Source organism: Lepisma saccharinum, chromosome 22, assembly GCF_977018435.1.
Source record: "Lepisma saccharinum chromosome 22, izLepSacc3.1, whole genome shotgun sequence".
Lineage (NCBI taxonomy): Eukaryota > Metazoa > Arthropoda > Insecta > Zygentoma > Lepismatidae > Lepisma > Lepisma saccharinum.
Window position 1 is genome coordinate 30,751,532 of NC_139250.1, and position 16,044 is coordinate 30,767,575.

Consider the following 16,044-nt stretch of genomic DNA (forward strand, 5'->3'; position numbering starts at 1 on the left):
ATCATAGGCCTATATAAATTTATTTTTATAATAATGATTGTAATCACAAAAAGAAATATTAAATTGTTGTTGGAAGTTCATTTATACGTATGTCTTATGTTTCCGCCATTTTGGTTTAGTTGCATTTATTTAATAAATTAGAGCCAATTCAGGAAATATATTATTATATCATTATTCAGCAGCATAAAATTGCCCTAAATTAGCTCTCAAACACTGTGCCGCAATTTCACTGTTCCCCAGTGATTATTAATATATTTTATTTTACATCAAGGTTAATCTCATCATCTGGCACTAAAATTGACGTACGTACTATTATTATTTACCGAAATACAAAATACATCGAAACATAATAAAAGAACATTACGAACGGGGAGAGAAAATTCAGAACACCTACTTTTTGTTTGCCATTGCAATTGGCGTGTATGCACAGGCGAGCGATATGTTTATATGCATCAAGGTATGATTCTCTTTTGAAATTTAAACCAATACTACTAACTGACTACTCTCGAGCACTCTTAAACCTGAAGGTTTATTTCCACAGTAATGTAATTTGTTTCATCTTCGGAACAGATACACTCTAACCATATTTTCTGAGAGGAAAGGGCAGAGGGATTTTTCTTATTCGAAAAATTTCTTCCCTAATTTGGGGAGCTGATGTGAACATGTATTTACGAGAAGTCAGTGATCAGTACAGGGTTGTTAAAGGTATAGGGATTTTAAATAAATTCAATTCCGGTCCAGGAGAGAAAATCAGCAAGCGTAAATAGATTCTGGACCGTAAATAATCTTTTTATCTGTAAAGTATTTGAATTTGGTACAAAAACCTTTTTTCCGAATGAATTTAAATACGGACAAGGAATCTTTTTTCAGGCTCAATTTAAATATGGTACAGGAACATTTTTCCGGATGAATATCGTATCAATCCATAATATTATATTTTTATTTTAAAAGCCTCTCTGAATGCTTCATGTTGTCCAGGGCAATCACTTGTTTATCTCAGTTGTCTCAACCTCTGAGGCATGTTAGTAATGCACAGGCACAGTGTTGTGTTATGCAAACCTCCTGAGGTATTCAGGAAATAGGTAGTTCTGCCTATGGAGTCAGCGGTTTGCATAGTGGAGGAAGGGCTCCATGGCCTGGGTAATATAGAGGCGAGACAGGCTGAGAGGGGACTGACTTTGGATTGGGATTGAGGAGAGAGGAGGGCTTAGGAGAGAGTGGAGCAAGAGTGAGACGACGCGCTGGTCAACCGATAGAGAAGCCAACAGAGGACTTAGTTTATTTTATTCTTCGAAATTATCTTCATTCGTCAGATAGACAGGTAACTATCCTAAACCCAGCCATGATTCAGGGTCAAAGGTTCATAAAACCCAACGAGTGACCATTATCTTTTCTAGCTGTTAAGTTCCTAAATCTAACTTGTACCTTTCGTACTGCCAAGCGTTAACTCGTCATGCCAATGACGAGTGCTCTCATCATAGAGGATGAATGATGAATAGGTTACATCACCCAGCAATTAATTGCGAAGACTGGTTCTGATCCCATCATTCTATAGAATGACACGATATAAATACGGTCCAGGAACTTTTTCGGCTCAATTTAAAAACGGTCCAGGAACTCTTTTTGGAATGAATTTAAAAACGGTCCAGGATCTTTTTTTGGATGAATTTAAATACAGTCCAGGAACTTCTTTTTCCGGATCAATTTAATACGGTCCAGGAACCTTTTTTCGGATGAATTTCAATACGGTCCAGGAACCCTTTTTGGAATGAATTTAAAAACGGTCCAGGAACCTTTTTTTTCGGATGAATTTAAAAACGGTCCAGGATCTTTTTTGGATGAATTTAAATACAGTCCAGGAACTTCTTTTTCCGGATCAATTTAATACGGTCCAGGAACCTTTTTTCGGATGAATTTCAATACGGTCCAGGAACCCTTTTTGGAATGAATTTAAAAACGGTCCAGGAACCTTTTTTTCGGATGAATTTAAAAACGGTCCAGGATCTTTTTTTGGATGAATTTAAATACAGTCCAGGAACTTCTTTTTCCGGATCAATTTAATACAGTCCAGGAACCTTTTTTCGGATGAATTTCAATACGGTCCAGGAACCCTTTTTGGAATAAATTTAAAAACGATCCAGGAACCTTTTTTTTCGGATGAATTTAAATACAGTCCAGGAACTTCTTTTTCCGGATCAATTTAATACGGTCCAGGAACCTTTTTTCGGATGAATTTAAATACGGTCCAGGAACACTTTTTGGAATGAATTTAAAAACGGTCCAGGATCTTTTTTTGGATGAATTTAAATACAGTCCAGGGACTTCTTTTTCCGGATCAATTTAATACGGTCCAGGAACCTTTTTTCGGATGAATTTCAATACGGTCCAGGAACCCTTTTTGGAATGAATTTAAAAACGGTCCAGGAACCTTTTTTTTCGGATGAATTTAAAAACGGTCCAGGATCTTTTTTTGGATGAATTTAAATACAGTCCAGGAACTTCTTTTTCCGGATCAATTTAATACGGTCCAGGAACCTTTTTTCGGATGAATTTAAATACGGTCCAGGAACCCATTTTGGAATGAATTTAAAAACGGTCCAGGAACCTTTTTTTCGGATGAACTTAAAAACGGTCCAGGATCTTTTTTTTCGGATGAATTTAAAAACGGTCCAGGATCTTTTTTGGATGAATTTAAATACAGTCCAGGAACTTCTTTTTCCGGATCAATTAAATACGGTCCAGGAACCTTTTTTCGGATGAATTTCAATACGGTCCAGGAACCCTTTTTGGAATGAATTTAAAAACGGTCCAGGAACCTTTTTTTCGGATGAATTTAAAAACGGTCCAGGATCTTTTTTTGGATGAATTTAAATACAGTCCAGGAACTTCTTTTTCCGGATCAATTTAATACAGTCCAGGAACCTTTTTTCGGATGAATTTCAATACGGTCCAGGAACCCTTTTTGGAATGAATTTAAAAACGGTCCAGGAACCTTTTTTTCGGATGAATTTAAATACAGTCCAGGAACTTCTTTTTCCGAATCAATTTAATACGGTCCAGGAACCTTTTTTCGAATGAATTTCAATACGGTCCAGGAACCCTTTTTGGAATGAATTTAAAAACGGTCCAGGAACCTTTTTTTTCGGATGAATTTAAATACAGTCCAGGAACTTCTTTTTCCGGATCAATTTAATACGGTCCAGGAACCTTTTTTCGGATGAATTTAAATACGGTCCAGGAACACTTTTTGGAATCAATTTAAAAACGGTCCAGGATCTTTTTTGGATGAATTTAAATACAGTCCAGGGACTTATTTTTCTGGATCAATTTAATACGGTCCAGGAACCTTTTTTCGGATGAATTTCAATACGGTCCAGGAACCCTTTTTGGAATGAATTTAAAAACGGTCCAGGAACCTTTTTTTTTCGGATGAATTTAAAAACGGTCCAGGATCTTTTTTTGGATGAATTTAAATACAGTCCAGGAACTTCTTTTTCCGGATCAATTTAATACGGTCCAGGAACCTTTTTTCGGATGAATTTAAATACGGTCCAGGAACCCTTTTTGGAATGAATTTAAAAACGGTCCAGGAACCTTTTTTTCGGATGAATTTAAAAACGGTCCAGGATCTTTTTTTGGATGAATTTAAATACAGTCCAGGAACTTCTTTTTCCGGATCAATTTAATACGGTCCAGGAACCTTTTTTCGGATGAATTTAAATACGGTCCAGGAACCCTTTTTGGAATGAATTTAAAAACGGTCCAGGATCTTTTTTTGGATGAATTTAAATACAGTCCAAGAACTTCTTTTTCCGGATCAATTTAATACGGTCCAGGAACCTTTTTTCGGATGAATTTCAATACGGTCCAGGAACCCTTTTTGGAATGAATTTAAAAACGGTCCAGGAACCTTTTTTGGATGAATTTAAAAACGGTCCAGGATCTTTTTTTGGATGAATTTAAATACAGTCCAGGAACTTCTTTTTCCGGATCAATTTAATACGGTCCAGAAACCTTTTTTCGGATGAATTTAAATACGGTCCAGGAACCCTTTTTGGAATGAATTTAAAAACGGTCCAGGAACCTTTTTTTCGGATGAATTTAAAAACGGTCCAGGATCTTTTTTTGGATGAATTTAAATACAGTCCAGGAACTTCTTTTTCCGGATCAATTTAATACGGTGCAGGAACCTTTTTTCGGATGAATTTCAATACGGTCCAGGAACCCTTTTTGGAATGAATTTAAAAACGGTCCAGGAACCTTTTTTTCGGATGAATTAAAAAACGGTCCAGGATCTTTTTTTTTGGATGAATTTAAATACAGTCCAGGAACTTCTTTTTCCGGATCAATTTAATACGGTCCAGGAACCTTTTTTCGGATGAATTTAAAAACGGTCCAGGAACACTTTTTGGAATGAATTTAAAAACGGTCCAGGATCTTTTTTTGGATGAATTTAAATACAGTCCAGGAACTTCTTTTTCCGGATCAATTTAATACGGTCCAGGAACCTTTTTTCGGATGAATTTCAATACGGTCCAGGAACCCTTTTTGGAATGAATTTAAAAACGGTCCAGGAACCTTTTTTTCGGATGAATTTAAAAACGGTCCAGGATCTTTTTTTGGATGAATTTAAATACAGTCCAGGAACTTCTTTTTTCGGATCAATTTAATACGGTCCAGGAACCTTTTTTCGGATGAATTTCAATACGGTCCAGGAACCCTTTTTGGAATGAATTTTAAAACGGTCCAGGATCTTTTTTTGGATGAATTTAAATACAGTCCAGGAACTTCTTTTTCCGGATCAATTTAATACGGTCCAGGAACCCTTTTTGGAATGAATTTAAAAACGGTCCAGGAACCTTTTTTTTCGGATGAATTTAAAAACGGTCCAGGATCTTTTTTTGGATGAATTTAAATACAGTCCAGGAACTTCTTTTTCCGGATCAATTTAATACGGTCCAGGAACCTTTTTTCGAATGAATTTCAATACGGTCCAGGAACCCTTTTTGGAATGAATTTAAAAACGGTCCAGGAACCTTTTTTTTCGGATGAATTTAAAAACGGTCCAGGATCTTTTTTTGGATGAATTTAAATACAGTCCAGGAACTTCTTTTTCCGGATCAATTTAATACGGTCCAGGAACCTTTTTTCGGATGAATTTCAATACGGTCCAGGAACCCTTTTTGGAATGAATTTAAAAACGGTTCAGGAACCTTTTTTTTCGGATGAATTTAAAAACGGTCCAGGATCTTTTTTTGGATGAATTTAAATATAGTCCAGGAACTTCTTTTTCCGGATCAATTTAATACGGTCCAGGAACCATTTCTCGGATGAATTTAAATACGGTCCAGGAACCCTTTTTGGAATGAATTTAAAAACGGTCCAGGATCTTTTTTTGCATGAATTTAAATACAGTCCAGGAACTTCTTTTTCCGGATCAATTTAATACGGTCCAAGAACCTTTTTTCGGATGAATTTCAATACGGTCCAGGAACCCTTTTTGGAATGAATTTAAAAACGGTCCAGGAACCTTTTTTTTGGATGAATTTAAAAACGGTCCAGGATCTTTTTTTGGATGAATTTAAATACAGTCCAGGAACTTCTTTTTCCGGATCAATTTAATACGGTCCAGGAACCTTTTTTCGGATGAATTTAAATACGGTCCAGGAACCCTTTTTGGAATGAATTTAAAAACGGTCCAGGAACCTTTTTTTCGGATGAATTTAAAAACGGTCCAGGATCTTTTTTTGGATGAATTTAAATACAGTCCAGGAACTTCTTTTTCCGGATCAATTTAATACGGTCCAGGAACCTTTTTTCGGATGAATTTCAATACGGTCCAGGAACCCTTTTTGGAATGAATTTAAAAACGGTCCAGGAACCTTTTTTTTCGGATGAATTAAAAAACGGTCCAGGATCTTTTTTGGATGAATTTAAATACAGTCCAGGAACTTCTTTTTCCGGATCAATTTAATACGGTCCAGGAACCTTTTTTCGGATGAATTTAAAAACGGTCCAGGAACCCTTTTTGGAATGAATTTAAAAACGGTCCAGGATCTTTTTTTGGATGAATTTAAATACAGTCCAGGAACTTCTTTTTCCGGATCAATTTAATACGGTCCAGGATCCTTTTTTCGGATGAATTTCAATACGGTCCAGGAACCCTTTTTGGAATGAATTTAAAAACGGTCCAGGAACCTTTTTTTTGGGATGAATTTAAAGACGGTCCAGGATCTTTTTTTGGATGAATTTAAATACAGTCCAGGAACTTCTTTTTCCGGATCAATTTAATACGGTCCAGGAACCTTTTTTCGGATGAATTTCAATACGGTCCAGGAACCCTTTTTGGAATGAATTTAAAAACGGTCCAGGATCTTTTTTTGGATGAATTTAAATACAGTCCAGGAACTTCTTTTTCCGGATCAATTTAATACGGTCCAGGAACCTTTTTTCGGATGAATTTCAATACGGTCCAGGAACCCTTTTTGGAATGAATTTAAAAACGGTCCAGGAACCTTTTTTTTCGGATGAATTTAAAAACGGTTCAGGATCTTTTTTTGGATGAATTTAAATACAGTCCAGGAACTTCTTTTTCCGGATCAATTTAATACGGTCCAGGAACCTTTTTTCGGATGAATTTCAATACGGACCAGGAACCCTTTTTGGAATGAATTTAAAAACGGTCCAGGAACCTTTTTTTTCGGATAAATTTAAAAACGGTCCAGGATCTTTTTTTGGATGAATTTAAATATAGTCCAGGAACTTCTTTTTCCGGATCAATTTAATACGGTCCAGGAACCTTTTTTCGGATGAATTTCAATACGGTCCAGGAACCCTTTTTGGAATGAATTTAAAAACGGTCCAGGAACCTTTTTTTTGGGATGAATTTAAAAACGGTCCAGGATCTTTTTTTGGATGAATTTAAATACAGTCCAGGAACTTCTTTTTCCGGATCAATTTAATACGGTCCAGGAACCTTTTTCCGGATGAATTTCAATACGGTCCAGGAACCCTTTTTGGAATGAATTTAAAAACGGTCCAGGAACCTTTTTTTTCGGATGAATTTAAAAACGGTCCAGGATCTTTTTTTGGATGAATTTAAATACAGTCCAGGAACTTCTTTTTCCGGATCAATTTAATACGGTCCAGGAACCTTTTTTCGGATGAATTTAAATACGGTCCAGGAACCCTTTTTGGAATGAATTTAAAAACGGTCCAGGAACCTTTTTTTGGGATGAATTTAAAAACGGTCCAGGATCTATTTTTGGATGAATTTAAATACAGTCCAGGAACTTCTTTTTCCGGATCAATTTAATACGGTCCAGGAACCTTTTTTCGGATGAATTTAAATACGGTCCAGGAACCCTTTTTGGAATGAATTTAAAAACGGTCCAGGATCTTTTTTTGGATGAATTTAAATACAGTCCAGGGACTTCTTTTTCCGGATCAATTTAATACGGTCCAGGAACCTTTTTTCGGATGAATTTCAATACGGTCCAGGAACCCTTTTTGGAATGAATTTAAAAACGGTCCAGGAACCTTTTTTTCGGATGAATTTAAAAACGGTCCAGGATCTTTTTTTGGATGAATTTAAATACAGTCCAGGAACTTCTTTTCCCGGATCAATTTAATACGGTCCAGGAACCTTTTTTCGGATGAATTTAAATACGGTCGAGGAACCTTTTTTTCGGCTCAATTTAAATATGTTCCAGGAACATTTTTTTCAGAATCATTTTAAATACGGTCCAGGAACATTTTTTTCAATGAAACAATACGCAACTTGGACTGAATTTAAATTGTGCGAGAAAAAAGTTTCCGGTCCTGCAGCGGAACCCAATAGAACCCATTAGAATTTATGGATTCCTGGACATTTAGCAACCCTGGATTAGTATAATTGAAGGTTCCTTGTGATCTACCGATGAACGTCAACATTGAAATAACACGTTTTGCACAATTGCGACATATTCTCGCAATGTTGCGTTTTAAAACTATTTTAAGGAAATATACATTACGAAAGATGCAATACAAACATAAAAATATTTTCAATCATGGGTTACTATTATGATACAAACTAATGCTTACATTTATTTTTCATTTAAGTTACCGTACATCTTTTTCCACAAACGATATCTTGGTAGATACAAAAAGGGGCGTTCAGGATGAAATTTCTTTTAGATATCATTAACCAAAAAATTAAAACGTTAAAAATAAACAAAGCAAGTCACAACATGTTCGAGTGCGAATACCATTATCGCTAAAATCGGTACGCTAACACCGTTGATAGCGACCGATAAGTCATTATCAGATATCTATACAAACCATCTTTATCTCTCGTAACATAAGCTAGAACTCAAACTCCTATCTATATTCATATGAACGTACTATCGTGTAACGTCCAGTTAATTTAGCTTGCTTTGTTGTCGTGTTTTCATAGTTACATTAGAAAGTTGTAAAAGAAAACAGTCGAAATAAAGCATGAACAATGATGTTGATACATAAATAAATGTACGTTTAATTCCTTCAATTTTTTACTGTTCTATTTTGTAAATAAGATGTCCTATTATTTCACTTCACAAAATATACTAATCTGTTTTCATTTACAGCCCCTTGCGAAAAATCACACTTTAAATGTAACAATGGAATCTGTATTCCAAGAATGTCTCTATGTGATCATAAGGATGATTGTGGTGATAACAGTGATGAGACTGAACAAGCCTGCAGTAAGTATTTACTGGTAATTGTTACTACATATGACATATGTTTACAATAATTTTTACAAACATAAGAATCTCCCTTGCCCAATTTAGTCAGAGGCAGTAATCTACTCTACGGAATATCAGCTGTGAATAAAAGTGTGAGCTCAGTATCTCTTCGTTAACAGTGCATGGAATGAACACAGCAAACTAGCTGAGTTAGGGGTTGTGCTTTTGGGTGAGAGGGGTGGGCTGTATCTTACCCAGAAATTGTCTTAGCTCATCTTCTAGAGTACCACATGTGAGAAAGTATTCTGTCTTTTATTGTTGAGTAAGAATTACACACACACACATAGAGAGAGAGAGAGAGAGAGAGAGAGAGAGAGAGAGAGAGAGAGAGAGAGAGAGAGAGAGAGAGAATTGTGTGTGATACAAGGCAGCAGAGAAAGGGAGAAGGAGAAGATAGGGAGTGAGAAAGACAGAGATACATGTGAAGAGATATATAGAAAGAATGAGGTTGATACAGAAGCTGACAGAGAAGAAGATGAAAGAAAAATACAGAAGCTGGGAAAGAAAGCAGGAACAAAGGAAAAATTAAGATAAGAAAGGGCAAAGACAGAGAGAAAGAAAAGATCGGGAAAGAAACAGACAAAACAGAAGCAGAAATGAGAAATGTAAGAAAAAGATGAGAGAAAAGAAAGGGAGAAAGAGGAGAGAAATGGACTGAAAGAAATGGAGAGATGAGATAAAAGGACAGAAACATAGAAATGGAGAAAATATTGAAACTATGGAAAAATAAAGGTAGGGAAAATGAAGAGATAATAAGATAGAAATAAAGAGAGAGTGAAAGAGAAACGAAATACAGAAACATGGAAAGAAAGAAGAGAACAAAACAGACCGAGATAAGAGAAAGGCAAAGAGAAAATATTGAGAGATAGAGCAAGACAAAGAAATGATAGAAAAAGTTAGGAAGAGAAGAAAGCAATACAGAACCAGAGAAAGAAAGAGAGAAAACAGAGTAACAAAGGAAAATGAAAAGTAGGAATAAGATAACAGAAAGAGAGAGAGAAATAAAAATGATAAAAAGAACAGAGAGGGAATATAGAAACAGGGAGAGAATGATAGAAAACAGAAAGAGGAGAAAAAGTATGTAGCAAGTAAATGGACAGATAGAGATACCGTATCTTAGTAGTCACGATCTTGAGCCCGCCCTGCAAAGAATACCATACCATGGCGCATTGGTAGTGTCATTGTCTTGTAATCAAGGGGTCCCGGGTTCGATACCCGGTGGAGGCACAAGTGGTTCGGATCCCACTGTACACTGTAGGTCCATTCCCGATTAGCCTTACTGTGCATAAGTGGACTTAAAACAACAACTCAAACCAAACTCAAATCTAAGTAATTTTCATGTCTCTTCAAACTGTCCCAAGAAAATAAATCGAACTATGAAAGCCGTCATCTGATTGTACTTAACTAGTAATTATTTCTTTACATTTACAAGATTCCCTATAAGGTCAGTCGCAGTTGTATAATTGTTAGGATGTCTGTTTGACCACCCCATGGTACAATCCAGAACATTTCTGCGTTGCAACGATCCCATTAACTTGCAATGGAATCGTTACAATCTAGAACTGTCCGAGAGTGTACACCCGGGTTCGATTCCCAGTTTCGGTCATCTCAGGTCCTGATTATAAATCTTCATAAAACTGCTCACCCTGTCTGAACCAACGGGTACATATTTAGCAGTGTTAACTGATGCATTAAAAGTGAAATTTTGTTATCTTTGAAATAAACTTGCCTGATCTTCTCAATTGATGCATTTATAGTGCATCACACGGAACACCAGCTGATAAAAGTAAAGTAGAATATGCACCAAAAAGTGCATCATTTACAGTTTATGCACATTAATGTGTCATTGGAGTCAACATAGATGTGTCAATTGACACATTATTGGTTCTGTGTGTACTTGAGGAAAGGGTGCAGCTCTGGGGGTTAAGGCGACTGAAGCGTGGTGTTGATTTCATCTCTGAGATTAAGAATGCATGGTGATGTACCAAAACACCTCCCATGTGTGGTCGTTGAGTTGAGTTGTCAAGTCGAGTTGTTGTTTTAAGTCCACTTTATGCACAGTAAGGCTAATTGGGACTGGGCCTACAGTTTAAAGTGGAATCCGAACCACTTGTGCCTCCACCGGGTATCGAACCCGGGAACCCTTGATTATAAGGCGACGACGCCATGTGTGGTCGTGGCACGGTAACTATTTAAAGAGAATAACTGCGTATTCTATTTTAGTATGCTAAAATAATGATGCTAATATTACATTTTATATCTACACAGAAGACAATGGCTGTACTCGATCGCAATTTAGATGCAACACTGGTGAGTGCATACCGAAAGACTGGACTTGCAACTTCGTTCTGGATTGTAGGGATAAAAGTGACGAAGATCCGCGCATGTGCAGTAAGTGTATAACTCACATAATTTTGTTGAACTCTATTAAGATATACAATAAGTGGGTGAATTGAACTTTTTGCTTTTGAGGGAGTCAGAAGCAGTCCTGCAAAGATTTTGTTTAGAAACCGTGGTTCAGATAGGGGAGCTAATAATTTGAAAAACAAGTTGATTGATTATAAATTTTTGGATTCAGTTGTTTCAACTCAGCATGATTGATTTTGAACATTTAAAGTGATATGATTAAAATGTAATATTTTTAGAACGGCATGACGCCAATCCTAGTATGTGACGCATTTTCATAATTTCGTAGTCAGGGACTCACCTGTATAATTTCGGTTACTAAGGGAATGTATGTTTGGAAATTAATACGTGCTGGTATTCTGATTTAATGTGGTTATTTGGTTGGTGGATTTTTTATAACTGTAAATCAAGAAAAGTTGTTAAATTTCAATATTGTTATTATTTATTTCATTGTGAAGTATATATGGGGTGTTCCGTATAGGACGCCGAATTTGAATCGAGTGCTATTGTTTTGTTCCGAGGTTGGCAGACCTGTTCTTACCAATGTTGGTATCTGTTGTCATGCCGATTAATGTAGCCTCAATTGTTTTGACTCGTTTGTTGTGGTTTCCTTCCGAAAATCCTCGAATAATTCAGGAGCGTGAAATCCATCCATCCGCTGAGAACGACTGTGTGGTGTGGGTTTTGGCAGGTGGAGTGTGATTTCTTCTTATGGGGGGTTGTGAAATCACAGGTGTATGCCAACCACGAACCCCTTTTGGAAATGAAGGTGGAAATCATACGGGTGATTGGAGGCATCGGGACAGACATCTGCGAGAGGGTTATCAATAATTTTGTGGAGCGTATAAATGCATGCAGACTCAGTAGGGGTGGACATACGCCTGACATTGTCTTTCATGCATAAATGGGAGATGTTACTGCTTACATATATGTGAATTATAACTATTTTCATGATATTTTCCCTATTTTTATTTAATTTTCTAATTCGGCGTCCTATACGAAACACCCTATATAACAAATATTAGTGGAAGCAGGGTTCAAAGATGTACGAGAGTTACTACGTTGAGTTTTGGTTTTAAATCCACTTTATGCACAGAAAGTCTAACTGGAACGGGACTGGACCTACAGTTTAAAGTGGAATCTGAACCGCAATGTGCCTCCGCCGTGTATCGAACCGTGATTACAAGGCGATGACGTAGCTACTCCAGAGAATCTCTGGAGCAAGACCGCGCATGAAGGTAGAGAAGGGGATAAAGCGAGTGGGCGGAGCGAAGCAGTACACGCTCCTGCAAAGGCTGGTAGCTTAGTCGCTTTTCCCCTCCACGCAATCCCGTTCCTCGCACATGTTCAATGGTCGAGCTCTCTATTTGCACAGATACTTACTTTCGTTCGCTTGCTTCATTCTCGGGAGAGATATATGTTCTGTAGTGTGGATACTTATAGTATTGGATCATAATTTTCCCCACGTCTGAGGTGGTCTCTTAAGAGGCAATTTAAATCTCACTGTTTGTCGTTAAGAGTTATTTAACCGCAATTAAAGCCAAACAAATCTGAATTCATATATATATACATATACATACATATAATTTATTTCATTGTAAATTACTGAGAAACACTGTTAACTCTGATATATAAAAACTGATATATTAGGAAAGAATTAAATAAAATTTGTTCATTTCAGAAACCCACCCCGTTTCTACTTACCCTGTAAGAACGGCTACGGTTGGACCTCATAGTGGGCTATCATTGAGCGTTATGGTGGACGAACATATCTGGCCAATTCTGAAAGCTAGCAATGGTGGATTTATGGTAATCACGTAAAAGTTGTATTAACAACATAAGTACCAAGCAATCATTTCAGTGCTTGACGAAAAATAATTTCTTATAAATCCGGAACTGCTTTAAGTAATATGATTTTGATTCTAAAAATTTTCTGCGCTTTTTATTTTTGAACTAATACCCAGAAGATTTTTTCTGACTTCCCCACCTTTCCAATATTGAATGACGTCACCACACAGTTTTCATCCTTTCCTCGCTTTCCAGGTTTCACCAGCGTGCATTAGACTGGTGCACCAAAAATAACGTCAAATTCGGTGAATTTCGGAAAGCTTCATACTAAAACAAATGAAAGTTAGATTCGGAATGAGCCCGCATATCCGCGTTTATCAGGAACAAATCATCATCAATGACTAAATCACAGAAGATATTTCATGAATATTATATATTTTCACTTAACGACATCTTATTTCGCATGTGCAGTACGAATTTAAGTGGTATTCTTTTGTAAAAATATCAAATTTTGCCAATGGATGCTTTCCTGCATGCAGCAGCAGAAGACGGACGCATGTTTCGATGCATCGGCATACTTTATTTCACTTTGTGTGCAAATGAAGGAGCAGTAGTATTTAAAATGTCGACAGTTTATGCCTGCATCCAGTTTATTAGCCCACCGTGCAAAAAAATCGACGTGACATTCCGTACAATTGCCTGCAGAACGCATATCATGAATCGGAAGAAGCTTCAGTGCTGACGAAGCCATTTTGATTCACCAGCCGCACCAGCGCTTGAGGCTGGTGTAAATTCATGACGTCATGGTTTAACCTGGTGAAAGCATTGGTGCACCACCGGTGAAATCTGGAAAGCGCGGATAGTAAAGGAAACAAGGTATATGTCCTTCGTTTAAAATATAAATACAACATTCGTGGAACTACATGGGTTTCATGTGACGTCAGGATGCGCACACCCTCCATGTTTGCGGCCATTTTTATTTGTCCTTTGCAAGAAAATATCCACCACATAGCGTTCGTTACATCTGCGCCAACTGCATGTTTGTTTAAAATCACTAATGTTTGTGTTAGTATCTTCTACCCGCCCTCTTGAATTCCGTATGCTTACAAGAACTGTCCTCAATCGTGGCTGCCCGAAGCCACAATGCAACAGTTTGTGGCGTATGTGGAACACATCTATACATAGACTATTCTTATGCTTTTGTAACGTTCTATCGGTTACTATGTGTAAAACTTCAAATACAGTCTGTTTCAAAATAATACATCAGATTTAGTCGTTTAGAAGTCAAGTTTTCAAGGTCAGAATGGTAAGTTATAATTACGTAAATCTGAAGGAAAACTCATCCTAATTTATATTATATTTTGTAAATGCTCTCTACACTCTGTCCATGGAATCTTTGGAGCTAGCAAACGAAAAGAAGTACTCTGCGAAAATAAGACTCTAGAGGGCTCGACCAATGAATGCGTGAGAGGGAAATAGAGTGCATGGCGGGGAAGATGTGGCTACAGCTACTAGTCGTTTGAAGCAGTGTGCACTGCTTTGTCCACTCTTTTTTTCCCTTTTTCTACAGTTATGTGCCACTTTGCTCCACTGATTCAAGAGACAGAGTACACGTGACCTGCTTCACTTACACGAAAACTATCAAGGTGAGAAATTTGTGTCATACTCGCTTGTATGGGAGATGCAACCAAACGCCTATTGGATTATCCTGACTGTGGGTTCAGGTGCATGTTGATAATTGAGTGCCTTGAGCGAAAACCATCCCCTACAGCCATGGGCGTCGCCAGAAATTTCTGCAGGGGGGTTCAGGCAAATTATAAAAATTTAATAGTAGAAAAATAATAACTATTATTATCATGGTTATAAATATTTTTATACAATAATAAATATTATAAACTAACAAATAAATTTAATCCCAAATAATAATTATTATTATTATTATTACAATATCGATCCACCAAACGAGTGAATACCAGGACAACCATTTTTGCATTATTTATTTCGCATTTTATGCACTTATTATCTGAAATGCATTTTGATATTAACTTTTGTAGGTCTCGTTCAAGAAAAGACTTTAAATGTTAGTTGTTTTTTTTTCATAAACTGTAATTATTAGAATTTTGAAAACTGTGAAACCATTTGTTCTTTTGATGAAATTGTAGAATATAACCTTGCTGCTTTATTTTTCACTCAATGTTTTGGATCCAATACATTTTTACTTTGATTATTCTGTTCTGATACTAAGTAAATGGACTTTATTTCTGTTCTTAACAATAAGCGTAACAAAGTTTCAGCTTTCTTATATCTTTAAATGAACGACCCGTTCGACCCCCTCCCAACGCCCATGCCTACAGCTCGTTTCCAAACATTAGATTAAAATAATTATCCCCAAGTTTTTATTTATTTTGTACAGGTAGTTGTACACAATCCTGCAGAGCTACCGAATGTTCTAGAAGATGCAGTCCAGTTGGCGGAGAATCAGTCGCTGAGGATTGCTGTTTCTCCTTCCATATCGTCCGCTCAATCTCTCCTGAGGAGCTACTCCTCTGGGGAGAGAGGCTGCCTGTTTCCAGACGAGATGAGGCTCTCGCACTTCAACACTTACACACAGACCAATTGCCAGACGGAGTGCTTAGAGGAGATATCCGAGAGGGAGTGTGGATGCGTTGGCATTTTCCTACCGCGTGAGTACAACGCAATCAAGATAGAACAATATCAGTGGCATATATACAGTGGCTGAATTGCAAATAAATTACTACCGGTATGCTCCTATGCCTGACCTATCTTCTGATACATTCTTTTCTTCGTGCGATTTATTATCGATTCTCATGCTCTTTTTATCACCACTAATTGCGCTTGTCTTTTATTTAACTAATAATGTATTATACATTAAACCACTCAGTACTGCAGAAGTTCCTAAGACCACAAAAATCAGCCACAAAATTGACATGCATGATCACTGTTATTTATCCTGCCAACTGATACATTGTTAAATTTATTGCAAGTCATGTGGTAAATCTGTAAGAGGCCCCGTCCTTTCTTACGAATATTATATACAATTCTAAACACGTTGATTGTTGATTCTATG

At 36.9% G+C, this 16,044-nt stretch overlaps 1 protein-coding gene across 1 annotated transcript in view; it reads left to right on the forward strand.

Moving 5' to 3' along the window:
* The first annotated feature begins 11,036 nt into the window (after nucleotides 1-11,036).
* Nucleotides 11,037-16,044, forward strand: part of LOC146004800 (pickpocket protein 28-like) — a 28,009-nt gene continuing 23,001 nt past the window's right edge. The window contains exons 1-3 of the mRNA XM_083143824.1: nucleotides 11,037-11,153; nucleotides 12,850-12,977; nucleotides 15,370-15,640. Coding sequence (XP_082999950.1) covers nucleotides 11,147-11,153; nucleotides 12,850-12,977; nucleotides 15,370-15,640 — 406 coding nt within the window. The 5' untranslated portion in view covers nucleotides 11,037-11,146. The remainder of the gene's footprint in view (nucleotides 11,154-12,849; nucleotides 12,978-15,369; nucleotides 15,641-16,044) is intronic.